This window comes from Capricornis sumatraensis, chromosome 13 (genome assembly GCF_032405125.1).
Source record: "Capricornis sumatraensis isolate serow.1 chromosome 13, serow.2, whole genome shotgun sequence".
NCBI classification, from domain to species: Eukaryota; Metazoa; Chordata; class Mammalia; order Artiodactyla; family Bovidae; genus Capricornis; species Capricornis sumatraensis.
Genome location: NC_091081.1, coordinates 51,539,226 through 51,566,355, shown reverse-complemented (window position 1 = coordinate 51,566,355; position 27,130 = coordinate 51,539,226). Strand labels below are relative to the sequence as shown.

The following is a 27,130-nucleotide window of genomic DNA, read 5'->3' as shown; positions in this document are numbered from 1 at the left end:
TCTCTGTAACTGAGCTTGCTTGCTTTGCTGTTGTTGTTGAATTTATGGCATTTGTCTTGTCTGAATTATTTCACTTAGCATAATGTCTTCAAGGGCCATCCATGTAGTTGCAAATAGCAAAAGGTCATTTTTTTAAAATAGCTGAAGAGTATTCCATTGTATATATATACACACATCTTTATTCATCCATCCGTTAATGGACATTTGTTTCCTTATGCTTTCCTGGTGGCTTAGATGGTAAAGAATCTGCCTGCAATGCCAGAGATTTGGGTCCCATCCCAGGGTCGGGAAGATCCCCTGGAGGAGGAAATGGCAACCCATTCCAGTATTCTTGCCTGGGGAATTCCATGGACAGAAGGCCCTGGCAGGCTACAGTCCATGGGGTCGCAAAGAATTGGACACAACTGAGTGACTAACACACTTCCTTATCTTGGCTATTGTACATAACGCTGTAATGAGCGCAGAAGTGCACGTATCTTTTCAAATTAGTATTTTCATTTTCTTAGGTATATACTCAGGAGTAGAACTGTACAATCATTTGGGAGTTCTATTTTCAATTTCTTGAGGAGCCTCCTACTATATTTCATAGCAGCTGCACCAATTTACATTTTTGCACACAATGCACAAGAGCTCCTTTTCTCCACATCCTCACTGACATTTTTTGTCGTTTTGGTCATAGTTGTTCTAACAGGTGTGAGGTGGTAACTCTTTGTGGTTTTGATTTGCATTTCTCTGATAACTCATGATATTGAGCATCTTTTCATGTGGTTTTGGTCATCTGCATTTCTTTGGAAAAACGTGTCAGATTCTCTGCCCATCTTTTAATCAGATTTTTTTGGGGGTAGGCTATTGAGTTGTGTGCATTCTTTACATATTTTGGGTATTAACCGCTTATCAGATATATGATTTGAAGTGGTACTTTCAAAATAAAAGTCTGTCAGGTCACTGTGGGTTTGTTGTAGTTACAGGTGATTAGTATTTGTCAGTTGTCTTCTCTTTTGGAAATGAAGCCTCCATTATTTCACCATCAACGATGTGAAAATGATTCTTGAGTAGGCAGAACAACAACAACAACAAAACCCCAAAAAACAAAAAAGCCACATTCATTTCTCAACTAATTATCTTAACCCAGTTCCTTAGTGCCCCCACTCTGGAGTGGTTCAGAGGCAATAATGACAACAGCCTTTTCCTTTTCAAACATTCATATGTTTATTTGGCTGCTTCAGGTTTCAGTTGTGGCAGGCAGACTCTCTACTTGTAGCACACAGGCTCCAGAGCCTGCAGGCTCAGTGTTTGTGCTGTGTGGGCTACTAGTTGCTTTCAGGCATTAGGATATTAGTTCCCCAGCCAGGGATCAAACCTTTGTCCCCTGCAGTGGAAGGCAGATTCTTAACCACCAGACTGTCAGGGAAGTCCCTAGGTAGGAAGTCCCTTCTTACCAAGTCATCTCAGAGTTGAGAGGACTCTATTCCCCTGAATTATTCAGTAGTAAGACAATGGGCACATTTCTCATCTGAAACATGAAAAACAATCAGATTCTTTGCACTTATGATCACCACTGTCCTTGTCTTTCGTGATACTTTAGCCTCACTTATGAAAGGAGTATCTTCCTTCTTATAATCACAAAGGACTTTAAAGAAATACATTGGCTTTCCCCTTATTATTATTAATGAATCATTTTCTGTAGTTAAAATAATGTATGTATTTTTCTAGGTGACCAAGATATCAATGTGGTTTCCGGATACATCTCAAAAATGAAAGTGCTTTATCCAGCAGTTGAAGGTCGGATCCAGTTTTCTGCAGGAAGTCATTGCTGTGAAAGTTTTTCTTTAATATTTCTTTCAGTTTTGGCAGTGATCATTATTTAACACCAATAGCCAAAAATTCTCCTTGCCATTAATGGAACTGTATTTTTTTTCTCACGTGAGATTCAAGTCAGTCTTTTAGGAACTGGTTTTACAATGGCGCAGACCGTCTATGCAGTCTCCTAGAAGCTGAGCTTAGAGGGTTGTAAGTAAAGACACTGACATCATCACTCAGGGTCAGCAACTTAGTGAACACACAGGAAAAGAAATGAAAATGGGACCTCTGACGAGAAGGCCAGCCATCTTTAGTTTACATATGCAAATTTTAATAAAACTTTAACACCTTTAAACCATACACATCATTTTTTCTCCTTTATATCCATTCTAATCCACCAAACAACTTATGTTTACATAACTTTATCATTTACAAGGGAATTCTAAGCATATTTTCTTATTTGATGCCCATAACTTTTGTGCGTGGAAAGACAGGCATTGTTTTCTTCTTGTATGAAAGATGAAGAAACTAAAGCTCAGAGCTGACTTAAGGCCATATAGGTAAAAGTGACAGATCCCAGACCTGCACCTAGGCCCTCTGACCTCAGTCCCACACTCTTCAGTTAAAACCAGTTACTGTTCAGGGTGATGTTTACTGGAGCCCCACACTGATGGAGGACAAGTCTGCTTTATTTCTGGTCTCTCTTTTTTTCCTCGCTAGTATATGTGATAGGGAGTTTAATGGACTAAACACACAGTGGTGTTCTCTTCCTCACCACCATGTACCTTTGAGGAGTTGGGACACAAAGGGCAGCAGATAATGGGAAAGGCCGGGAGCTGCAAAAGGCCATCTGGGGGTAGGGAAGAAGGGGAAGGAAAGACTGGGACGCCCAGAAACAACTTCCATTAGAGAAGAGAAACAGATAAAGCCCATTTACTCTTGCTACATAGATATTTGCTAGGGAGTAGCAGCAGAGTGCCTAACACATGGCAGTAGCTACTAATAATTTCATGACATTCTATCAGTTCTCCATTTCTTTCCTCTTCCTTCCTAATGGGAAGGTGTCACAAGAAGAGAACCTTCTTAGAGAAGGTGTAATTCTAAACCTGCACCTGTGTCTCCTAGCAAGATATTCTAGGCACACACATATATACTTCACCCCTTTCTCACTTTTGGAAAATGCAGAGGAGAGACAAGGTTGATTTTTTCAAGTGGTCCACCTAAGTTTAAAATCAGCTCTGCCTCCATATTTGAACAGTCACTCTCAGTCATTCTCAAGCACAGACACAAGGACTCCTGCCTGAGAGTGGGAGCACCCTCTGAGTGAGTGCTCAGGAAATACCCAGACTAATGCCATACATGATTTATGCACAAATACTTGCTTAAAGGGGTAGTGGGGACCAAGTGAGCCTGCTCCTCACTGTATACATGATTCAACGAGAAATGGGAGGCCTCACCTTAAAAAAGAGTGAGCAGACAACAGCTAAAGGACTGAAGAGTGAGAATGCTTGTTTTTTAATGTTTACAAATATTAGGTACTCTTGATACAAATGTACTTTTAAATTTCATAACCTCTTTATAAAGATTGATGCAATAAAGTAATGCCCTCGGTTCTATGCATATGGAGATTGACCATAAATGAATGCCAATAAGATTGTAAGAGAAGAATGTCAATACGACTGCATTTGGGCTACATTTTTTATGCTTGGCCAGGAAAACAGGGTAAACCCTATTGAAGCACAAATTTTTAAAGAACATTTTTGTAAGTTTTCTAAATCCGTGTGCCTGTATTGTTCAGTGGTTTAAGAAATGACCTAAAAATACTTTTCAATTATAGGTTCCAAACAATAAAATTGAAGATACACTCTGTCTTTGGTAGTTATTTCTTCTCTCAAGCAAATACTTACAACCCAAGACAATATGACTGAAGGAAAACTCTTTTAACAGTTCATCACTGGTATCACTGGCTATGATTATAAGCCCCCTGCCATCTGACAGCCCTCTCTTTATCCCATCTTACCCCCCTAAAAATAAGAAAAATACATTCAATTTTCAGGTAGGAAAGAACAGTAGATAAAGGGTACTTAACTAATGCGACTTCCCTGGTGGTCCAGTGGTCAAGCCTCCATGCTTTCACTGCGGTGGGCTTCTCCCTGGTCAGGGAACTAAAGACCCTACATGCCACATGGCATGGCCAAAAATAAATAAATAAATAAATAAATAAATAAATAAATTTTATGTACAGAATCTGTTTTGATGACAATAATGGTTTCCAAAAAATAAAAGATGTTCAAGTTATATAGTGTTGGGGATTTTAATTAATTTACCTGAACTGGCCGTGCGTCTAAGAATCTTCCTCATTTAATACAGATGATACAGCAGACCAGCTATTACACCTTCGGCAGACACATTAGATCCATTTGGTGGCAGAGCTGAGCTGAGCAGTTTACAACAGAGTAAGTTCCCTCAGAGGGCTTCCCTGGTGGCTCGGTGGTTAAGAGCTCACCTGCCAATTCAGGGGATATGGATTTGATCCCTGGGTCCAGGAAGAGTCCACATGCCACAGAGCAACTAAGCCTGTGCACCACAACTACTGAGCCTGAGTACTGAAATTACTGAAGCCCATGCACTCTGGAGTCCATGCTCCACAACAAGAGAGGCCACCGCAATGGGAAGCCTGTGTACAACTAGAGAGTGGCCCCAGCTTGCCGCAACTAGAAAAAGCCTGCACACAGCAACAAAGACCCAGCATAGCCAAAAATAATTAATTAATTAAAAAAAATAATTTGGCAGGTCCCTTCCTATTTGTGAGAGTTGCCAGGACTTGCTTACATATCTAGGTTGCTGCATTTGCTCTAGTGTGAGTGAAATCACTCAGTCGTGTCCAACTCTTCGTGACCCCATGGACTGTAGCCCGCCAGGCTTCTCTGTCTATGAAATTCTCCATACCAGAATACTGGAGTGGGTAGCAGTAGCCGTTCCCTTCTCCAGGAGATCTTCCCAAACCAGGGATCGAATCCAGGTCTCCCGCATTGCAGGTAGATTCTTTACCGTCTGAGCCACCAGGGAAGCCCAAGAATGCCAGAGTGGGTAGCTTATCGATTCTCTAGAGGATCTTCCCGACCCAGGAATCAAACTGGGGTCTCCGGCGCTGCAGGCGGATTCTTTACCAGCTGAGCTACCAGGGAAGCCCTTCTAGGCTGCTCCACAATTTCTTCAGGTAACCTCATCACCACCTCTCCATGCTGCACCAGTTTTTCTCCACCTTGCATTATCCTAAAATATGGATATAGTACTATCTTCACCAAGAGCAGCTAGCATAATGCTTAAGTGTTAAAATAAAACTTAAGTGATTAGGCATAAATGGGAGTTACAATGCAAAAGGAAACTTACAACTCAAGGTGAGACAGCAGTGCTCCTAAAAAGCATCAACCAGGGCTTCACTGGTGGCTCAGTGGTAAGGAATCCACCTGCCAATGCAAGAGATATAGGTTTGACCCCTGCTCTGGGATGATCCTGAATACTGCGGAGCAACCAAGTCCGTTGCTTAGAACCTGGGAGCCACAACTACTGAGCCAGCACAGCCATCAGTAAATAAATAAAAATTTAAACAATCAACCAAACTCATCACTTGGAGTCCTTTCGGGTTCCTTTCCAGCTCTCTTAGTGTCAAGCACTGGACAGCCCCAGGGGGACAGTCCTTGGACTGCTTCTGTCTTCTCTTTACACTTAATCTCTCTGTGCTCTCATTCAGTTTTACATTGTAAGGCTGGTGACTCTCAAATTTATACCCCTGCCTACATCTGTCCCATGGACTCCAGATTCACAAATACAATGGCCTACTTGGCATCTCTAGTTGAGATGATTAATAGGCAACCCAAACTTTACATGCCCAAAAGTGGATTCTTGATCCCTCCTGAAAACTGGTGCCAGGCACAATTCCCTTCAGCTCATTTAATGGACCCTTCATCATTCTTTATTGCTCAAACTGAATCTTGGAATATCCTTGGCTGCTGTTTTTCTCTCAAACTCACAACCTGTCCATCAGTAAATTCTGTTTCCTGACTAAAAAAGAACTAAAAAGAGACTTCAGCTTCTCAAAAACTCCACAAGTACTGCCCTGATTCAAATCACTGTCATGTCACCTGAATTACTTCACCAGCCTCCTAAATGAGCCATTTGTCTCTGTTTTAAATGTTTACTTATTCATTTATTGGCCACACAGGTTCTTGTTGCTACGCGAGGGCTTTCTCTATCTGCAGGGAGTGGGGCTACTCTTCGTTGCGGTGTGTGGACTTACCGCGATGGCCTCTCTTGTGAGGAGCACAGGCCCTAAAGCATGGGCTCAGTGCTTGTGGCACACAGGCTTAGCCACCCAGAGGCATGCGGAACCTTCCCAGACCAGGAGTGAACCTGTCTCCCCTGCAATGGCAGGCAGATTCTTAACCATTAGGGAAATCCTCTGTCTCTAAATTTTACTCCACTTTAGTCTCTTCTCAACACTCTCAACACAGTAACCAGAGAGATTCTATCACAGTATTAGAAAGATGACGTTGCTCATGTGCTCAAAATCTTTCCATCACGGACCAAATAGAAGTGAGTTATCATAATGGCTTCCAAGGACCATTGAGATCTTGTTTCCCATGATTTCTTTGACATTATCTACCTTCATGCACCGTGATTGGGGCAGATTTCTTTCAAAAGGACTTCCACTTACACCTTCCACTTGCTATTTCTCTACCTGGAATATGGGCTCCCAAATATCTGCACGGCTTAATCTCTCACCTTCAGGTCTTTTTCTTCAATGTCAATGATCACATTAAACTGCAACCCAATTCTCTTTTTCAGTTAAATTTTTTTTCTGAGCACTTGTTACTTTCTAACATACTATATACTACTTTCTTATTTACACTGTTTATACTGTCTCTGTTTCCTGGGCTACATGTAAGCTTCAGTTCAGTTGCTCAGTCGTGTCCGACTCTTTGCAACCCCATGAATCGCAGCACACCAGGAGTTGCTGTCCATCACCATCTCCCAGAGTTCACTCAGACTCACGTTCATCGAGTCCGTGATGCCATCCAGCCATCTCATCCTGGGTCGTCCCCTTCTCCTCCTGCCCCCAATCTCTCCCAGCATCAGAGTCTTTTCCAATGAGTCAACTCTTTGCATGAGGTGTAAATGCACAAATATATCCTTGGCATCTCAAACTGCCTGGCACATAGTAATTGCTCAATACACACATGCATAATAAATTGAATAAACCATGAATAATCCCTTCTCTGCTACCTCCCTCTCACCCTCTAGACTCAGTCCAAAAGCCACACAGTCCTTTTTCTCCAGTATCAGTTCCTCCAGAAAATAATTTCTCTATCTAACCACCCTTTTCATCATGCAGAGCAGTTTGCCTCTTTTTTACTGCAACCCCTCTGCAACCAAAAGGCCAATTAAGTCTTCCCTGAAAAGGATAGCTGCCTTTTTATAAAAAATAAATTTTCTAGCCTCCTTCCCTGCTCCCTGGATTTCCTAGGTAGCACTAGCAGTCAAGAACCCACCTGCCAATGCAGCAGACTTAAGAGACACAGGTTCGATCCCATAGACGGAGGAGCCTGGCGGCATGGGGTGGCAAAGAGCTGGATGTGACTGAAGTGACTAAGTAAGCACACATGCAGCCCCTGCTCCTTAATTTGAAGGTGATTACAATTTTTCTAATAGGATCCCTTTTCCCTCTCCACTTCTGTTTCTCTACATCAGGGACCTAAAGGCCAAATCTTGCTTGCCACTGCTTCACATACACATAAATAAGGTTTTATTGGAATACAGCCACATCCAATACCTGGAATAATACTTTAGTGTAATTTGATAGAAAAAAATCATCAACATCAAATTAATTTTAAAAAAAGTGAAATAAAAAACCATTTGCAGTGGACTTAAAAATCTTCCAGGGTCCTTAGGCCTCAGGTTAAGGATTTCTCCTCATGTACCTAGCAACATTGAAGACACTAACATATACATAAAAGAGAACAGTCTTTGAAATGGAAGTGGAGTGGACTAGCAAGATCTATTTGTTTGCTCATTCATTCAGTGGGTAATTTTTATTCTAATGTTGACTATATCTGAAGTTACAACTTACGTATATATCATTACAAAGAACAATGGCAAATTTAGACTTCTGTTAATATTTTTATTGTAAACTCTGTTTTTAGTAAGTCAATAAAAAATTTTAAAAACATGTATCTATCTGGCTGTGTTGGGTCTCAGTCACAGCATGTGGGATCCTTGTTGCAGTACTTGACTAATTGTGGCCCACTGGCTCATTAGCTGTGGTGCAGGGCATTGTGGCTGTATTTAGTTTTCCCGGGGGCATGTAGGAATTTAGTTCCCCCAGCATGGATCAAACCCCAGTGCCCTGCATTGGAAGGCAGATTCTTAACCACTGGACCACCAGGGAAGTCCCAATAAATAATAATTTAAGTGTTTCAACCATTTCTCAGAATCTTCTGATATCTATAGCTTAATGATTATAACACAGACATCATGTCCTTTATAAATTTCAGTGTCTTCTCATCTTTTTAATTTACCCCTGCAACCAGAGTTATTTCTCTAAACACATTTCAAAACGTAAAACTCATGCAGTATAAGACATACATAAAGATGGATAGAAAGGAAAGTGCAAAGTAAAATATCTGAAATGCACCAGGGGACCATTAAAGGAATCTCGAGTAATCACTTTTGGAAGTAAAGGCTCCTTTCATGGGGCAACACTGGAAGAGTACAAGACTAGAGACAGATCTGTTTGAATTCCAGCTTCACTGCTCTCTCTAGCTTCAGTATAAATAGCAAGAGAGGAATAATACCATCTCACAGTTACCGCATGGTGAAATGTAATATAAAATGCCTGACCAATGGGGAATGCATCCAGTTCCTTTCTCTTTTATTATGCAAATGACTTTGTATTTAAAGATTTTTATACATTACATTTTCTTTAAACAGAGCTCACCCACTGCTATGGATTTAAATGTGTCCTTCTAAAATTCACATGTTAAAACCCTAAACCCCAATATGACTATATTTGGAGATGATGCCTTTAGGAGGTAATTAAGGTTAAATGAGGTCATGGGCTTAACCTAAGAGCATTCGGGGCCTTATAAGAAGAAAAGGAGGAGAGTGAAAGATCTCTTTCTTTCTTCCCACACGGCCAAACACAGTGGTCATGTGAGTACACAGGGAAAAAAGGCAGTCATCCACAGAGCAAAGGAAGAGGATCCAGAATGAAATGTACCTTTGGGGCACCTTGATCTTGGACTTACCAGCCTCCAGAACTGTGAGAAATAAAATTCTGTTAAGTCACCCCATTTATGGTATTTTATCAGAGTAAGCCTAGGTTTTTTGAGACACTCATAAGAATTTTTTCTCATCTAAATAAACAAAATATCACAATTTATAAGAAAGTAGGTAAGAAAGGCATAAAAGGGCTGTAAATATTTTATTTTTCCAGCCAAAATGCTATGGATTAAAATGTGAAGAGTTACCTTGATTAATTTCCCACCTGCCCCTGAGAAGTAAGTAAAATGTTGAAGGCTTGGTTAAAAGTACTGATGCACAGAAACTCATACACAGTTTAGAATTTTTCAGCAGTTAAAAAGATAATAGAACTACTGGCAAAACCTTAAAAAATTTTTATAATATCTAAAGACCATTTTTCAAAACTGGGAAAAAAATAACTGAACAGTATCATCCAATTGGTTTCACTTTCCAAATTATATTTAGAGTTCCCACATTATCAGCACTTGATACATGGTTGAAACTCAATAAATATATTCTGAATGTACATCACAGCCAATAACAAAACACAAAATGCCCGATCTTGAAAGACAAATATGATTCAGGGAGAAAAATACACCATGAAGAGCACTTATAAGCAAAACTCTAAATGTTGAACCTTTAAAAATAATTATTTAACTTTCTCCAAAGAATACAGTTAATTTATACCTTTCTTTTGGAGAGACAACATAAACCAAAAATCCACTTGACTAAACTGTTTATATAAGCTTTTGGATTATAGTTACAGATGTTCAGTGAAATGCAGTTGTAACCACACAATCACAAATATCTGTTAAGTACTCGGTTTTCACACGCAAAAGGTCTACATATAACCTGTCAATCATCTAGGAAGAGTAAGAAGTCCCTTATTTGCTATGAAAAACTCATAAAGTATGTCTTCTTTACAGACACACAGTTACCTACACAGAAAAATGAAAAGGGGGAGTAGAAGAAATCTGCCATAATTTATTAACTCTAAATATGACAGCAAATCAGATCTCTGCACTAAAAATAATTATTTTCAAAGTGATACAATACTTTCAAAGTTATCAGTCTAACTGATTTGCCCCAAGAAGATTATGAATTATCTCTTTTAAAAACAGCAATAACAAGTGACACAGATCTAAGAAAATCTGGATAAGAGATGTAAAATGAAAGGCCATGAGACCCAATCAGTTTTTGTCATTATTAAATTTCTTAGTCTTTATTAAAACAACAAAATCAAAACGTCAGACAATGAATTACATGATATATACAGGAATATACAAAAGTAAAAGAAAAAACAGTACATATATACTACACTAGCACAGCAAACATTTCAACTGGTTATTCTATCCCAAATCCAAATGTTTATATCCAGGACGTCACAGACGTAACTTCCTTTTGCACCTAAAGTTAAAATAAATCTATTTAATAGAAGAGAAAAAACAAACAAGAATTCATTTGTGAATTGCCTAACAGTTCCAGTGTATTAAAATTCTAACCTAAAACATATATATATATGTGTTAAAACCTGCATATGCCACAGATGATATTTATGTTTTAGAGAGGAGAAAAAAAAGCATGTGATAGACCTCATAAAGTCTCAAACAGAGCTGGAATTTCCTGGTACTGATTCCTATGTAAATTGAACACAAAATGTCTGTAACTGCCACCCTGTTTTAATACACACTGAATACTCCTGTAACTTGAAAACCTGTATTCAACAGGTAAATAGTCCAAATCTAGTTCCCTCTATAAAACTAACATTTCACTGCTGTATCACAACCCTGAATAGTTAGTTATTTCATCAAAACTCAAAATCTGCAGGATTCAAGGTAATAATAGTATCACCATCCTGCAACTCCCATTCATTTTGTGTTCTTGGCTTCATATAAGCTCAACTGCTTTAAAAATGCTCACACAGCATTCAGTGTGCAGATGACAGCCTGCAGAGCTTGGCCCATCCTAGAGATAGGATGTACACTCACACCTTCCTCTGGTGAGGCTCTACAGATCCCATCTGACTGGAATCAGGAAGGGGGGAAGGCAAAGCAGGGGCTATTCAGTTCGTACATCCTCAAATCCACTCTATGTTTAAGTACGTTGAATGAAGAAAATACAAAGAGCTATTTGTTAAGGTTGTTCATTTTTAAAACGATCACAAGGATTTCCTTAATTTTTATGTCCCTAACAAAATGTCAGTACACCATTAAGAACATAAAGAAAGTACTGCTGCTTTTCAGTTACCTTATTGAGCTCTGGAAACAGTTCTTGTATCACAATGTCCAATAAAACATAAGTCAGCTAAAATGCAAAAAAATGATTTTAAGGAATTAGACCAAAAAAAAAAAAAAGTAGTTTCAACAAGATCCATAATGTTCTATTTTTAGGATGAGTTTTAGATAGATATGTTTTCACATGTTTACACTTTATTATTATGCCTCAGAATTTATATGTCAAATATTTTGTATATAACAACAATTTTAAAGAAAACAAGCCTGATGCAAAATTTTAACTGTGTTCAGGTCTCAACAGAATATGTGAGACTAAAGGCAAAGGAGAAAAGGAAAGATATGCCCATTTGAATGCAGAGTTCCAAATAATAGCAAGGAGAGATAAGAAAGCCTTCCTCGGTGATCAGTGCAAAGAAATAGAGGAAAACAACAGAATGGGAAAGATTAGAGATATCTTCAAAAAAATTAAAGCTACCAAGGGAACACTTCATGCAAAGATGGGTTCAATAAAGGACAGAAATGGTATGGACCTAACAGAAGCAGAAGATATTAAGAAGAGATGGCAAGAATACAGAGAAGAACTATACAAAAAAGATCTTCATGATCCAGATAATCATGATGGTATAATCACTCAACCTAGAGCCAGACATTCTGGAATGTGAAGTCAAGTGGGCCTTAGAAAGTATCAGTACAAACAAAGCTAGTGGAGGTGATGGAATTCCAGTGGAGCTATTTCAAATCCTGAAAGATGATGCTGTGAAAGTGCTGCACTCAATATGCCAGCAAATTTGGAAAACTCAGCAGTGGCCACAGGACTGGAAAAGGTCAGTTTTCATTCCAATCCCAAAGAAAGGCAATGCCAAAGAATGCTCAAACTACCGCACAATGGCACTCATCTCACACGCTAGCAAAGTAATGCTCAAAATTCTCCAAGCCAGGCTTCAACAGTATGTGAACCGTGCACTTCCAGATGTTCAAGCTGGTTTTAGAAAAGGCAGAGGAACCAGAGATCAAATTGCCAACATCCATTGGATCATTGAAAAAGCAAGAGAGTTCCAGAAAAACATCTATTTCTGCTTTGTTGACTATGCCAAAGCCTTTGACTGTGTGGATCACAATCAACTGTGGAAAATTCTGAAAGAGATGGGAATACCAGACCACCTGACCTGCCTCTTGAGAAATCTGTATGCAGATCAGGAAGCAAGAGTTAGAACTGGACATGAACAACAGACTGATTCCAAATAGGAAAAGGAGTACGTCAAGGCTGTAGAGTGTCACCCTGCTTATTTAACTTCTATGCAGAGTACATCATAAGAAATGCTGGGCTGGAAGAAGCACAAGCTGGAATCAAGATTGCTGGGAGGAATATCAATAACCTCAGATATGCAGAAGACACCACCCTTATTGAAGAAAGTGAAGAAGAACTAAAGAGCCTCTTGATGAAAGTGAAAGAGGAGAGTGAAAAAGTTAGCTTAAAGCTCAACAGTCAGAAAACGAAGATCATGGCATCTGGTCCCATCACTTCATGGCAAATAGATGGGGAGACAGTGACAGACTTTACTTTTGGGGGCTAGAAAATCACTGCAGATAGTGACTGCAGCCATGAAATTAAAAGATGCTTACTCCTTGGAAGAAAAGTTATGACCAACCTAGATAGCATACACAAAAGAAGAGACATTACTTTGCCAACAAAGGTGTGTCTAGTCAAGGCTATGGTTTTTCCAGTGGTCATGTATGCATGTGAGAGTTGAACAGTGAAGAAAGCTGAGCGCAGAAGAATTGATGCTTTTGAACTGTGGTGTTGGAGAAGACTCTTGAGAGTCCCTTGGACTGCAAGGAGATCCAACTAGTCCATGCTAACAGAAATCAGTCCTGAATATTCATTGGAAGGACTGATGGTGAAGCTGAAACTACAATACTTTGGCTACCTGATGTGAAGAACTCACTCACTGGGAAAGACCCTGATGCTGGGAAAGATTGAAGGCGGGAGGAGAACGGGGACAGCAGAGGATGAGATGGTTGGATGGCATCACCGACTCAGTGGACATGAGTTTTAGTAGACTCCGGTAATTGGTGGACAGGGAGGCCTGGTGTGCTCCAGTCCATGGGGTCACAAGGAGTTGGACACAACTGAGTGACTGAACTGAACTGATAAGCAGTAAAATGTTAACTGCAGTTATTCTATACAACCTGAATAAATGACAGAATTCTTGATATATAAATTTTTACTTTATTTCATGAATTTTTGCTTCCCTGGTGGTGCTAGGGGTAAAGAATCTGCTTGGTATATTTCAAATTTCCTATAATGAATATTTATTTTCAATCATGTTATTAAAAAAAAAATGAGCAAAAAGAGTTAACGAGACACTTTTACTCCATCCGCATGTTTGAATTACATTGCCTTCACTTAGCACAGTATCACATCACAGTTAATATACCAGACACACTACTGTGTCATTCACTAAGCTAAGCTGACACGAGTCAGTCTGCTTTAATGAATTTTACCTGCTTGTTGAGAACTGGCTGCTGTAAACCATCAAAAAGAAGTCTGATGCTTTCATACTTGGCTTCTTCACCGATACACTTGACTATCAAATCTAAACAAGAAAGCCACATGTGAAACAATTTTATATTATAAAGTGACTCATCATTTACTGGATCATAAGGCAAAATCTCTACCCTCTCCCCCAGGTATTACGTAAAATCTGTAAGTCAGCATTTCCTAAATCAGTGCTTCAGTAAGAACCTCTTGGAAAAAAGGGCTCTGTGGTCAAGTTGAGAAATGCAGCATCATGTGTCCTGAATTTAAAGATTCACAACACACAAAGCATAGCTGTAAGCTCTTAGGAATGTTACCATAAAGAAATCTGCTTATACTATTAAAGGATAAAAGACAGTTGGGAAACAATACATATTTTATTATCGCGTTCAAGTAAAATAAAATAAAACACTAGGTACATACACTTGTGCATATATAGAGAGAGATACAAAGAAACTGTCTGTTAGGATTAACACCAGTTGGAGCATACCGCTACTTCTGCACAGTAGGGACAGGATCCCTTCTACTTTTCACTCTTCATATTTTCATGTTTGAATATGTTAATGTTTTTTAAAATTTAATTAATTTAAGTTTATGATGAACAGAGACTGTCTTCAATGAATATGACCAATTTATTTCTGTACTTTTTGCAAAATTACTAATAACTATTTTACAGAACAATCTTTTGGGAAACTGTTTAAACACAAGTATGCTCCCAAAAGTTCTAATTCATGTTTGACTACACAGCTGTCATGTATCACTCCTGGTACCACAGTCAGTCCTTATTAAAATCTGTGCTGAATGGTTTCCTCCAAGCAGGAAAATAAGCTTATTAAGTAAACAAGGTGCTCAAATATTTGTCCTTTCCCCTCCAATCATCATAAAACACTTAATGTTGTTCAAGGAAAATCTTCATTTTATGTTTGCTTTTACAGGGTAAATCTAACCCTGAGAGGCAAAATTCAATTTATAGGAAGTTCAGTAGATCCTTGATATTTTTCAAGAGAGATGGGCCACAATGGATCTTTGTGAATCCCCTAATTCACCAATACTACACAGAATTTCCCAATTAATATGCATGAAGCATCATGGACAAAAACAGACGATCCTTTCAGATTCTTCAAGAATCACTAAGGAGGAAATGAGTAGAGGAGAGCAGAAAGGCATGCTATGCTTCCTCACTAGCTAAATCACCCCTTTCCAAATGGAAGTCTTGAAGCAGATGTGACTCAAATTCATGGCTGAGCAAAATTACAATTATTATATTAACTGGCTTTCCATGTTTCTAAATATTAAAACTAAGACTGTCAAAACCATGAATGCTATATTACAGTATAGAAGGTCTCTATATTACATCGCAAAAGAAGGAAGAAATGACTTCATCATACGCCTACAGAAGATTCACTCAAGAACAGCTGTAGTTCACGTTTACATTCAGACTGGGGACAGAAACTGTCTTCAAAATTAAGCAGGACCATTCTGAGACTCATTTTTCAATGATGAGAATTCTCTAAGACATCTTCAATTTGTACTCTATATTTTCTTGCTGGGCATTACCTGACTCCCAGATCTCATCTTATATCATTGCTCCTCCAATTCCAAAACCTGGATATTTAATTGATTACGAGACAATGCATCCTGAATAATGTATAGTTAGGCTTGTCACATTCAAAATGTCCTAAATTAAGTATCATCTGCTTTGACTCCTTGATGTTTTTTCCTTATATTCACATCTCAGTAAGAGGTTACTAACCATTCACTCAAGCCTACCTCCTTTATGAGAGGGATTCACCCTCCTCCTTTGAGATACTGCATAACCTAAACAAGCCTCTATTATCACAGGTACATCTTGTCTGTGTGTCTATCTTCCTGCCAGATTGAGCTGCTGCTGCTGCTGCTAAGTCGCTTCAGTCGTGTCCAACTCTGTGTGACCCCACAGACGGCAGCCCACCAGGCTCCGCCGTCCCTGGAATTCTCCAGGCAAGGACACTGGAGTGGGTTGCCACTGAGCTACCCAAGTACAATTTTTATATCTCCTGCACTGTGCTAAGTGCCTGGCACATGGAAGGTGTTCAATAAACTCAGGATGAATTAATGAATTCTGACCTCTAACTCACACACACTAAGCTCTCCTCATGGTGAAGTGAACAGCAGGACTCCAGCTGTCCCACAGACATACCACTATGATCAGTTTGATTCTAAGTTACTGAAAGAATCCAACTATTGTGTGAGTAGAAACAGCCTTATCTAAAAGTTCTTAGTGCTAACATAAAAACCAAATTCCATTTAATGAATGAATGAGTTAATTTTAACTGGTTCTTATAACTACTTCTAAAATAAAAACTCACAGTAAAAATTGCCTCAATAATTACTATACATTGTGACCACCAAAGAGTGCTAATCTAGATTAAACTACTTTTTGAATATTATACCTGGAATGTAGTTCATCATTCCTTCAAAAGTCTGCTTTGCTCGTTTTTGCTTATCTTGAAGAGAGCGAGGTTCAGTGTTTTCACAAAATACAGCATCTAAAAAGAGACAAAAAATATTTGCTGGGTTCAAGAGAGAGGGGACATGCGTATATATATAGCTGATTCATGTTGACATACAGCAGAAACCAACACAACATTATAAAGCAATTATCCTCCAATTAAAAATAAAAAATTAGGGCTTCCCTGGTAGCTCAGTAGTAAAGAATCCACCTGCCAATGTAGGGGACAGTTCAGTCCCTGGTTTGGGAAGATCCCATATGCTGAGGGACAACTAAGCCTGAGAGTCACAACTACTGATCGTGTGTTCCAGAGCCTGTGCTCCACGAGAGAAACCACTGCAATGAGAAGCTAGCTCACCACCACTAGAAAGTAGCCCACACTCGCTGCAACTAGAGAAAGCCCGAGTACAGCAACGAAGACCCAGCGCAGCCATAAATGCTCAGTTGTGTTCGACTCTTTGCGACCCCATGGACTGTGTGGTTGACCCCACTGGAGTGGGTTGCTGTTTCCATTTATTAAGCAACCATAAATAAATGAATAATATAAACCTTAAAAAAAGAATCTTATAAAAAATTAATAAATTTTTAAAAAAAGAAACATTTGCAGGAATTTTCACCTATTATATACAAAGTATTTCCTCATAATAGCAATACTAATAAAAGCAAAGAAAAGCCAGGCTTCTCACTCTTTGAGATCTAATTAAAATTAAATAAAAATTGAGTACTCAAACATGAAACAAACACATGAGGAAATACAAACCTCTGAGAAGTGTTATAAGTGAAACCAGACGGTGCTCCTGAAAGAGTTGCTCTAGTTTACAATGAAGATAGTAATCAGTATACATTTCCAGGGTGTTTTTAAAGAGGATTCGAGTTCCCATTAAGAGATGATGAAGCCAGTCAGGAACTTGGAAAACCACCTGTCCTGAGAAGGATCACACAGAACATTTCATTAAGGCAAATAGACACCTGAACATTTTCCAATACAAAAAATACAAATGGTCAATATTTTATTTTTAAAGACTAATAACTTTAGTATGTTCAAGACCAATTATATTCTATGTATTGAATTCTTAATTTTAAAAGTACCTTCAATTCAAAAAATATATAATGGAGCAATACACAAGAGCATTAATTTGCATCACAGAAGAAATATAACACAGGTTTTAACAGTAACCACAGATATCTTACCTACATACATCAGGTAATCATAGACTCCTTCTACAGTCATCATTTCCATAAAATAATTCTGATTTTGCCTTCTTTCTGTATTCTCAGCACGGTTTGCATTATTTTTATACAGATCGTTAAAAAGCTAAAGTAAAAGTTGAAATAATAAAAAAAGTTTATTACACAGGCTAATAATAATTACTAAGGGTAAAGTAATTATAGAGCAAGGTGTTTAAACTTTGTCCAATCAAAACAGAATATTAAAGGAAAAAACACATAATACCAGAGTGGTTAAGATCTGCCCCCTAAATGCCACATTTATACCCAAAATTGAATTAAAAAATACAATACTTTGGGGGGACAAAATATTAAATAAAAATCTACCTTTATTTTAGATGCAACAGATAATTCATCATCCATACAAAGAATCCCTTTGATTTTTTATATCAAAAGTAGTAAATGAACATAGAAAGATGCATAAAACCATTAGCACTAGAGTGGTGGTCCAGTAGTTAAGACTCTGCCTGTCAATCCCTGGGTTGGGTTTGATCCCTTATCTGGAAAGATTCCACATGCGACCAGGTAATTAAGCCCGTGCACCACAACTATGGAGTCCACGCTCTAGAGCCCATGAGCTGCAACTACTGAGCATGCACGCCACAATGACATGCAGTGCTCTAGAAGTTTGAGCACTCTAGAGCCCACGTTCTGCAATAAGAGAGAAGTCACAGCAATGAGAACCCCAAGTACCACAACTAGAGAGTGGCATCCACTCTCCACAACTAGAGAAAGCCCACGCAGCAATGAAGACCCAGTACAACCAAAAATAAATAAATTATATAAAAAAAAATTAGGAATAGCTGATTTTAATCCCAACATGATTTAAAGGTTATAAATCACTGTCTAATGAAGGGATGCTTACAGATGAATGTTTAGATTTAAGCTAAGTTTATTTGGACAAAATAATCAGAGACCTAATGTATATGAAAAAAAATGAAGAATTACTCATAGCAAAATAATAAAACGCAACTAAATCTTAGCCCTACCTACTATACCAAAAGATCTATCATTAATAATAATCAAAGAGCAGATACTAAAGAGCTAAAAAAAACTGACAGAAAAGGTAAACAAAATGATAAAATGGACAGTTTGGGTATGATGGGTCAGAAAAGCAAAAAGAAAAGGAAAGGAAAAGAAGACAATGCCAGGAATAAAAGGGGACACAACCATAGATGTCAGAGGAAAATGAAAAGAGGATATTACTGACAACCTAAGGCCAAAATTTTTCAAATTTAGACAAGATGGAGAATTTATTAAAAAGTACAACCTATCAAAATCTGACTCATGAAACAATACATCTGAAGAATATTATAATCATTAAAGAAATTACATTGGTTAAAAAAAAAAAACTTCCACAAACAAAACTTGAGGCCCTGATGACTATTAACAAGTTATCACTATTTAAATAACTAACACTCTACCAGCAAATAAAGAAAACTTAATGTAACTTTAATACCAAAACCTGACAAGGATACAATGAGAAAGAAAAACTATAGGCTAAGTGCACCCACAAACATGGAGGTTAACTCTTCTAAACTTCATAAAGGATATCTACAAAAAGAACTACATTATATTATTTAATGGTGAAACACTGCAATCACTCCCTTTGTATAGCAGGCCCTAGTCATGAATGAAACATAACTGCCATCATTTGAATACATAAATATAAAAGAATTAACAGATATACCACTAAAATTAACACAAGTCTAGCAAGACTTGTGAGTTGAAAATCAGTACACAACAATCAACTGTACTTCTGTTTACTAGCAATAAACTTATAAAGTAAAAAAAATTAAAGATACCCTTTATAGTAATAAACCAAAGAAGTTCTCTTGAGGAAGAGGGTGCTATTCTTTGAGCTCACAGAATCCCCCATGCTGGCACTAAACTGAGCTTCTTGCAGACAGGAAATTTATCTGTTTTTCCTTTTTTCTTTGGCCATGCCACACTACTGTGGGATCCTAGTTCCCCTACATTAAAACCAAGGCTGTCTAATTAGACAGCAAATGGAAATTTGCTGTATGATGCAGGGAGCTCCAATCAGGTGCTTTGCGATAACCTAGAGGTGAGATGGGGAGGAAGGTGAAAGGGAGATTCAGGATGAGGGGGAACATATGTATACCTATGGCTCATTCATGTTGATATTTGGTACAAACCAACACAATCCTCCAACTAAAAATTTAAAAAACAAACCAAAAAAAAAGCACAAAGTCTTAAGCACTGGACTGCCAGGGAAGTCCTCGGAATTTATATTCCCAGTGCCTAGCACCCAATAGCAGGCACATAATAAAGTGCTTGTTTAATGAAAGATGAAATATTTTATAAGTCATTAAAATTACATAATACCATCAAATAAATACAAATACATTATAGAAATCAATTCCCTGATTACTGCAAGTTGGTGATTTACAACCTAAGGAAACCACTTTAAAAAATTCCCCAATAGAGAAACGGTAGGAGCTGACAAATAAGATTCTTAAGAAACATTTACCCATTAAAGCTAAGAACCAAGCAACTACCTATAATACCCTCCTTATCCTTTACAACTGATTTCCATACAAAGACATACAGTCCCGTCCATTTCATTAACACAGAATTCTCTAACGGAAAAGTCGTAAGTAGGACAATTTCAAACTCAATGGCTCTCCGAGACGATGCATAGTACCTTCTTATTATTTTCTGAAGTAGGGCTGAGAATGGTCAGTTCTGGTTTACTCGGTTTAGGCTTTGGAGATTCACAAGAATTAATGAAATTCATGATAAAAGGTTCCAAATGTTGACCTTTCTGTGGAAACCATGGTATAAAAATAAAAAAAAAATCAAGATTATGATTTTCAGTATCATATAGCCAATTAAAATTTACTAGTATTTAAATATGCTTATAACTATCATTTTATAGAATGCCCATATTCACCTCTTTCATTAGTTTTCCAGGAACAGATTTTATAATTTTCCCTGCAATTAAAAATAAAATATTAATCTTAAGAAGGTAAAATATATCTCATAACTGCTTATATGAATACCTCACCAGGTAATTTTAAATACCAAAAAGCCAAGTAAAAAGCAAAATGGACCATTTCATACTTCACAAAAATTTATAATAAACATGGTATTCTTAACTGTTTTCAGATACAGCACTTGGGATACTTCAAAATAATCCAGTGGGGTGGAAGGTAGGGGAAGGTAAGAGGGTAACAGGCAGCAAGGCCAGGGATCTCCAAACATGGGAAATAGGCTGCAAGTGTCAGACATTTTTTCTTTCTCTCTAAAGCGGCAGGAGGTAACAAACAAATCTTAGATTTTTTTCCCCTTCTCTATACACATTTAAAAAGAGGTTTCTTTTAAAATCCTGTGCTGCCATGACGATACATGGTTCCACCTAAACTTAACTCTTCTCAAACTTTGAGCTAACCAGTGTGGTTTTTCTTATGAAAATGTTTGTCTTAAGCCATGTTAATGAACTATGTATTTACCCTAGACTCTGTCTTCAAGTGGGTTCCCCTAAAACTCAGAACCCACCTGACAAACCAGTATGCTTTACTCATGCAAACGTTCTCTTAAGCTATGTTAATGAGACTGTATTGGCTTGGAACCGGGCCTTTCTTCAAGATTCATGTCAATCATTTTACGGCTCAGGACAACTCACCTTGTGCCAGTGTTATCACAAAATCACTGTTGTGGGTAAGGGGTCTGGTGCCATTCTCTGAGTTTTGAGACATTTCCTTTCTCTAATTAGCAAACTGCTAGTAGCTGATATCATCTGGCTAAAAACTAGCAGGGTGCACTCTTTCTGTCCCCCTCTGATGTCTATGTCAGAATCTTTATCTCTTTTATACTTTAATAATACTTTATTTCACAAAAGCTCTGAGAGATCAAGCCTCATCACTGGCCCCAGATTGAATTCTTCTCCCCTGGAGGCCAAGAATTGAGGGGTTTTTCACGGCTCAGCAACAACTTTTCAAAGGACTAGAACAAGGCAAGTGTAGTAACTTTTGAAGGGGTGAAGAGTTCATTATACAAATTTCTCTACCTTTGTGTATATATGTAACTGTCCACAAGAAATGTTTTCAAAAGATATTAAGCAGTGGTGAATATATAAAGATATCTAATTTTTGCAAAGACATTAAACAATGGTAAATATATAAATGTATCTAACTTTTGCATTTAGTCAAAAGGAAAAAAATTTCTAAACACTGCTGCAACATTTAAATTGGCTATTTGAATAGTCTGTGTTCTTGATTTTAGATTAATATATATATTCTAATCCAGTTTGCCAGAATATTGTTTTGATCTTATCTCCAGGTTCCTTTATTATAAAATAAAACATCAAACGTGATTCTTCTCAACCATTTACAAATGGCTATCAAAATCCATCAAACTGATTAATATAACTTAAATTTCTTTCAGTACAGTTTGGGAAAAAAGTAGACCCTAATGACAATAACAAAAGGCATACTAATGAAAGCTAAAACAGAGACTGTTTCATAACATGAAAACCTCCAACCTTCTTGCCAGGCTATTTCTCCTTTGGTACCCCCAGAATTACTCCCTCGCCTCAGAAATTCCAAAGTTCTTTAAATTATGGTGTTTCATCCTGTGCTTCTCTCTTCTACATGCTCTTCCTGAGCCAAAATTTTTACTCAATCTGATTTCAAACAACATCCAAATCTTTATTCATGCTTTCTGCTGCCGCTACTACTTTATAAAACTTCCTCAACTGGATTCTATAAACTAGTAAGTTTAGAACTGTGCTGTGCTGTGCTCAGTCGCTCAGTTGTGTCCAATTCTGCGACCCCATGGACTGTAGCCTGGCAGGCTGCTCTGTCCACGGGGATTCTCCAGGCAAGAATACTGGAGGTTGCTATGCCCTCCTCCAGGGGATCTTCCCAATCCAGGGATCGAACCCAGGTCTCCCCAATTGCTGATGGATTCCTTACTGTCCGAGCCACCAGGGAAGCCCAAGTTTAGAACTACTCTAAATTTATTCCATACCTCAGCAATAAACAGTATTTATCCAGTTATATAAACAGAAATCTGGCTCATATTTGATCATTTCTTCTCCTTCACTCTAACTGAGTCAGTAAACAGGTCTACCCAATTATACCTCTTAAACATTAGACATGGCTTCCCTGGTGGCTCACTGGTAAAGAATCCACCTGCCAGTGCAGGAGAGGCGGGTTCAATTTCTGGGTTGGGAAAGTTCCCTGAAGAAGGAAATGGCAACCCACTCCAGTATTCTTGCCTGGAGAGTTTCATAGACAGAGAAGCTTAGTGGACTACAGTCCATGGGGCAGCAAAAGAGTCAGACACCACATAGGTATTAAACAACAACAACCATCATATATAACCAAATACAAGATATTCTTGCATCTCCCCTCAATAAGACACACACTAAATATTCTGCCTGAATTACATGTACCAATTTGGAAAGATCTAGATGAAAGCCAGATTTATTCATGAGGTATATGTGTGTGTGTGTATACAGACACACAAGCACACCCTCTCTTAAAATGGGGCTTCCCCAATGGCTCAGTAGGTAAAGAATCTGCAATGCAGGAGACACAGGAAATGCTGATTTGATCCCTCCATTAGGAAGATCCCCTGGAGGAGAAAATGGCAATCCACTCCAGAATTCTTGCCTGAAAAACGCCAAGGCCAGAGGAGCCTAGCGGGCTATCGTCCGAAGGGTTGCAAGCAAAGTCGGACATGACTAAATGACAAAGCACAGCACATAAAAATGACACTATGCAAAATATATTTAGAAATACTGCTTTTCTTCCATTATGATCTTTAACACTTTTATCCAAACTTCTCCAGCTTATTTTATTGCTTGGTCTGGATTAAACTTTATAAAGGAATCATGCTGTACACATTGTTTTGTGTCTTTGCTTTTACACGCATCATTCCAAGCAGCTACAATGCTACAGGTATTCATTGCTCTAAGTATTCATTTTGTGAAGCTACTATAATTTATCTGTCTACTCTATTGCTGATAAACATTTGTATTATTTCCAGTTTTGGCCAACCCAATACCATAAACAATGCTGCTAAGAACATTCTTAAATATAAATACAAGATTCTCTCAAGTATCTCAGAGAGGAACTGCTAGATCATTCGATCTTATACCAAACTGGTTTTCCTTTCTGTTTTAACTGACTTTATGATATTTACAATTATTTTTCACTGATTTACAATATTATATTACTTTCAAATGAACAACACAATCATTCAGTATTTTTATAGACTATACTCCATTAAAAAAGTTACAAGTGGTTTTCCAATTTATATTCCTATTAATGGTATATAAGAAGTCCTTCAGAGCTTGATACATGGCTGCACTATATAAATTACTTTTCTAAATTAACCTGAAAATGCTGCTTATCTTTTCAGTTTATCATCTTCTATATGATTCTTTAAATTGACTTACCAAGATTTACGTCTGGTAGTATCTTATCAAGAAACTGTGTTTCCCCACCATTGGGAGAAAGAAAATCTGCCAGAAGTTGACTGTTACTCAATTCTGGATGTTGCAGAAGTTTCTTGATGAACAAAAACAAAAAAAAAAGAGGGAGGGGGGAGGGAAACAGTTTCAAAAATCTAGAAGTCACAAAAACTACATTAAAACGATTTTTTTAACCAAGAACAATTTTAAATCTTCAAAAGCTATTTTATATTCAGAATAATAACCAGATACATTTAAAGAAAGATTATCACATAGCAGGTAAGACCCTTACAGTCAAACATGAAAGGGTTTGAATTCTGCTCTTCCTTCTGCTAGGTAGGTGTCCCTAGAGAAGTTCCTATATTGCCTAAGAGTCAGTTTCCTCACATGTAGAATGAAGATAACACTACTTCTAGCATTGTTAGATAAAGCATTTTAGCTCAGTACCTGACACACAGGAAGGAAGATTAAACATTAGCTAATATTATTTCTCAGTTTCTCAACTATGACACAAGTATTACAATATCATATATCTTTCTTGATAATTAAAGGAAGTTGGTATAAAGGGTTTTACAAATAACTAAATGTGAAATACGACATAACTTGGACTCTGTTGTCTGATCTTCTTGCAACACTATTTTCTTACAAGATAAAACTAATGTTTTAAAGCCAAATTTAACCCAGTCTTACCTAATATTCAGTTCTGTAACTGAGAAACAGTTACAAAACTCTATGAGCAGAAATCTATATAAATGAAATGCCAGTACTGCAACATTTAACTCCATATTACTGGAAAGTATTTCTTCTAGAAAGAGGTTCTCTTGTTCTTAGAAAGAATTAGTTGGTTCAAACAACAGTCTAATGATATCAACAAAGAAACAGGGTAACACTAGCACATGCTGTGTTCAAACATCCTTACAGTAGTCAATGCATACTTCATTTTTTACTTTTCCTACCACCAAAAAATTAAATAAAAATACTTTCTGGATTGAAGTATTCATTGGTTCAAATACAGAAATTAAAATGTAACTACCCCTTTACAAAAAGTACTTATTATGGTTACTAAAAGGCATCCAAATAATTAACAATTAAAATTACAAAATGGCATGTCCAATTAAAGGAGATTTTTTTAAATAAAACAAAATCATCCATTCTTTGGTCTTAATCACCTGATTAAAGAAAAATGGTGTCTTTAATTTTAGCCAAGTCTCAAGTAAGTAACTTTAAAGCAGATGGTACCAATAATGGAAATATCAATTACATTGTTTATACAACACAATGTACACACTGAAAAAAACGGAATTCAATTCCAAGTGGTGAATGGTAGAGTCAGAAGATTCCAAGTAACTGGAAAAACATCTACAATTGCAACAACAACAAAAAAGTTGAGAAATAAAAATAGGAGGGGAAAATTCCAGAGTTCAGAAAGTGCTAAGCACAAAAATCAAATAAAAACTAAGAAAAAAATAACAAAACAACGCAGTATTCTTAGAATGCATTTAATCTATTACATCAAACTTTTTCTTTCTTCCTCTCTCATTCTCTTTCTCTCTCTCACTCTTTAACTTCCCACACCAAAAGTTTTAAAATAAGCCCAAACAAGACTTATTTCCTCTAAGAAAATAACTGGTATTTCCTGGTTATCCATCTTTTTTAAAAAAGCAGACTCTTGACAGTAATTCATTTCTACATGGGAAAAATTTTTTTAAATAAAAGAATTCTAGAAATCCACACTGAAAGACGTTTGTGAGGCAAAGCAAAAAACAAACTGGAGGATGTGTTAAATTAACTTGGTGCCATACCTGCAGATATTCCTGAAATTCTTCTCTCTTAGACTTTAAGAACTCATAATTCTTAGGGCCAATGATCCTCTTAGAAGGAAGCTGGGCATCAGGAAATGTGCCTGAAATTAATACATATTAAAGTTATTACTATACCCTGCTATTATTTTGAAAACCTTATTTATAGTTTACCATAACAAGTTCAGATTCACAGTGCTGCCTTGTAGAGATGTTGCATTATCCCTTAAATAATTTTGAAAAAGTCAGAGACCTGATTTCAAAAGTCAGAAAACAAGACCAAAGAACTTGAGTTTATCATTATCCACAATATCACCACTTGGGGTTGACACAAATTTACTTAGCCATCGACATTAGCAAAAAAGCTTCCAAAAATTATCATGAGATTATTTTTAAATTGATGGGATTTTATTAGACAAAATCCTACTAAAAAAAATATCCAGTGTCTCATGGGGGGAAATGCAGCATTTTGCCAATGCTATATAAACTTAAAAACAAAATGTAAAAACCATGGACATGTTTTCTCAGATAGGGTCAACTTTGGAAATTTTAGTATCAAAAAGGAAAAATATTGTTGGGAAACAATCAACTTTGGTTGATCTACGATTTTAAATTATGGAGATAAACGATCTTTTCTCAACTCTAAATCTAAAGGGAAAGTCTCAGAGAAAGACCAAGACAAGGATGGCATTGTACCAGACTGACAAAGGCAAAGAGAAAACCATTTAAGAATAAGTACAAACTCGAAATCTAGGGAAAAGGTATGCAAAGGGACCCTTTAATTTTTATCTTTCTATACTCTCCCTATTGTGGATTTTATTCTTGTAGCAAGGTACAGTTTTCAGAACCAACCTGAATTTGGATCAGGGTACACTCCACGAGGCCAGGGGCGGCAGCCAGGAGGAGCTACCCCACGCCCGAGGCCAGGGGCGGTGGCTGCGAAGGCACAGGAGGGCCTAGAGGAGCTATTCCACATTCAAGGTCAGGAGGGGCAGCAGTGAGGAGATACCCCTCTTCCAAGATAAGGAGCAGCAGCTGCGCTTTACTGGTGCAGCCATGAAGAGATACCCCACATCCAAGGTAAGAGAAACCCAAGTAAGACAGTAGGTGCTGCAAGAGGGCATCAGAGGGCAGACACACTGAAACCATACTCACAGAAAACTAGTAAATCTAATCACACTAGGACCACAGCCTTGTCTAACTCAATGAAACTAAGCCATGCCCGTGGGGCCACCCAAGATGGTTGGGCATGGTGGAGAGGTCTGACAGAATGTGGTCCACTGGAGAAGGGAA

The 27,130-nt window shown here is 37.7% G+C and overlaps 2 protein-coding genes across 13 annotated transcripts in view; one reads left to right on the top strand and one right to left on the bottom strand.

Moving 5' to 3' along the window:
• The window catches only part of NT5E (5'-nucleotidase ecto), a 67,312-nt gene extending 63,354 nt beyond the window's left edge, over positions 1–3,958 (top strand). For all 3 annotated transcript variants that reach the window (XM_068984853.1, XM_068984852.1, XM_068984854.1), the window contains one exon: positions 1,714–3,958. In XM_068984853.1, the coding sequence (XP_068840954.1) occupies positions 1,714–1,868 (155 nt within the window). In that variant the 3' untranslated portion in view covers positions 1,869–3,958. The remainder of the gene's footprint in view (positions 1–1,713) is intronic.
• A 6,358-nt stretch (positions 3,959–10,316) lies between these two features.
• SNX14 (sorting nexin 14) overlaps positions 10,317–27,130 on the bottom strand; it is a 71,636-nt gene continuing 54,822 nt past the window's right edge. For 6 of the 10 annotated variants that reach the window (XM_068985129.1, XM_068985128.1, XM_068985134.1 and 3 more), the window contains 10 exons: positions 25,841–25,941; positions 24,024–24,135; positions 20,511–20,551; positions 20,262–20,381; positions 17,558–17,681; positions 17,127–17,291; positions 16,308–16,403; positions 13,842–13,933; positions 11,350–11,406; positions 10,317–10,509 (listed from right to left, as the gene is read on the bottom strand). In XM_068985129.1, the coding sequence (XP_068841230.1) occupies positions 10,471–10,509; positions 11,350–11,406; positions 13,842–13,933; positions 16,308–16,403; positions 17,127–17,291; positions 17,558–17,681; positions 20,262–20,381; positions 20,511–20,551; positions 24,024–24,135; positions 25,841–25,941 (947 nt within the window). In that variant the 3' untranslated portion in view covers positions 10,317–10,470. Of the gene's footprint in view, positions 10,510–11,349; positions 11,407–13,296; positions 13,298–13,841; positions 13,934–16,307; positions 16,404–17,126; positions 17,292–17,557; positions 17,682–20,261; positions 20,382–20,510; positions 20,552–24,023; positions 24,136–25,840; positions 25,942–27,130 lie in introns of those variants that run through there. The other 4 variants (XM_068985136.1, XM_068985135.1, XM_068985130.1 and 1 more) reach the window with 3 other exon arrangements.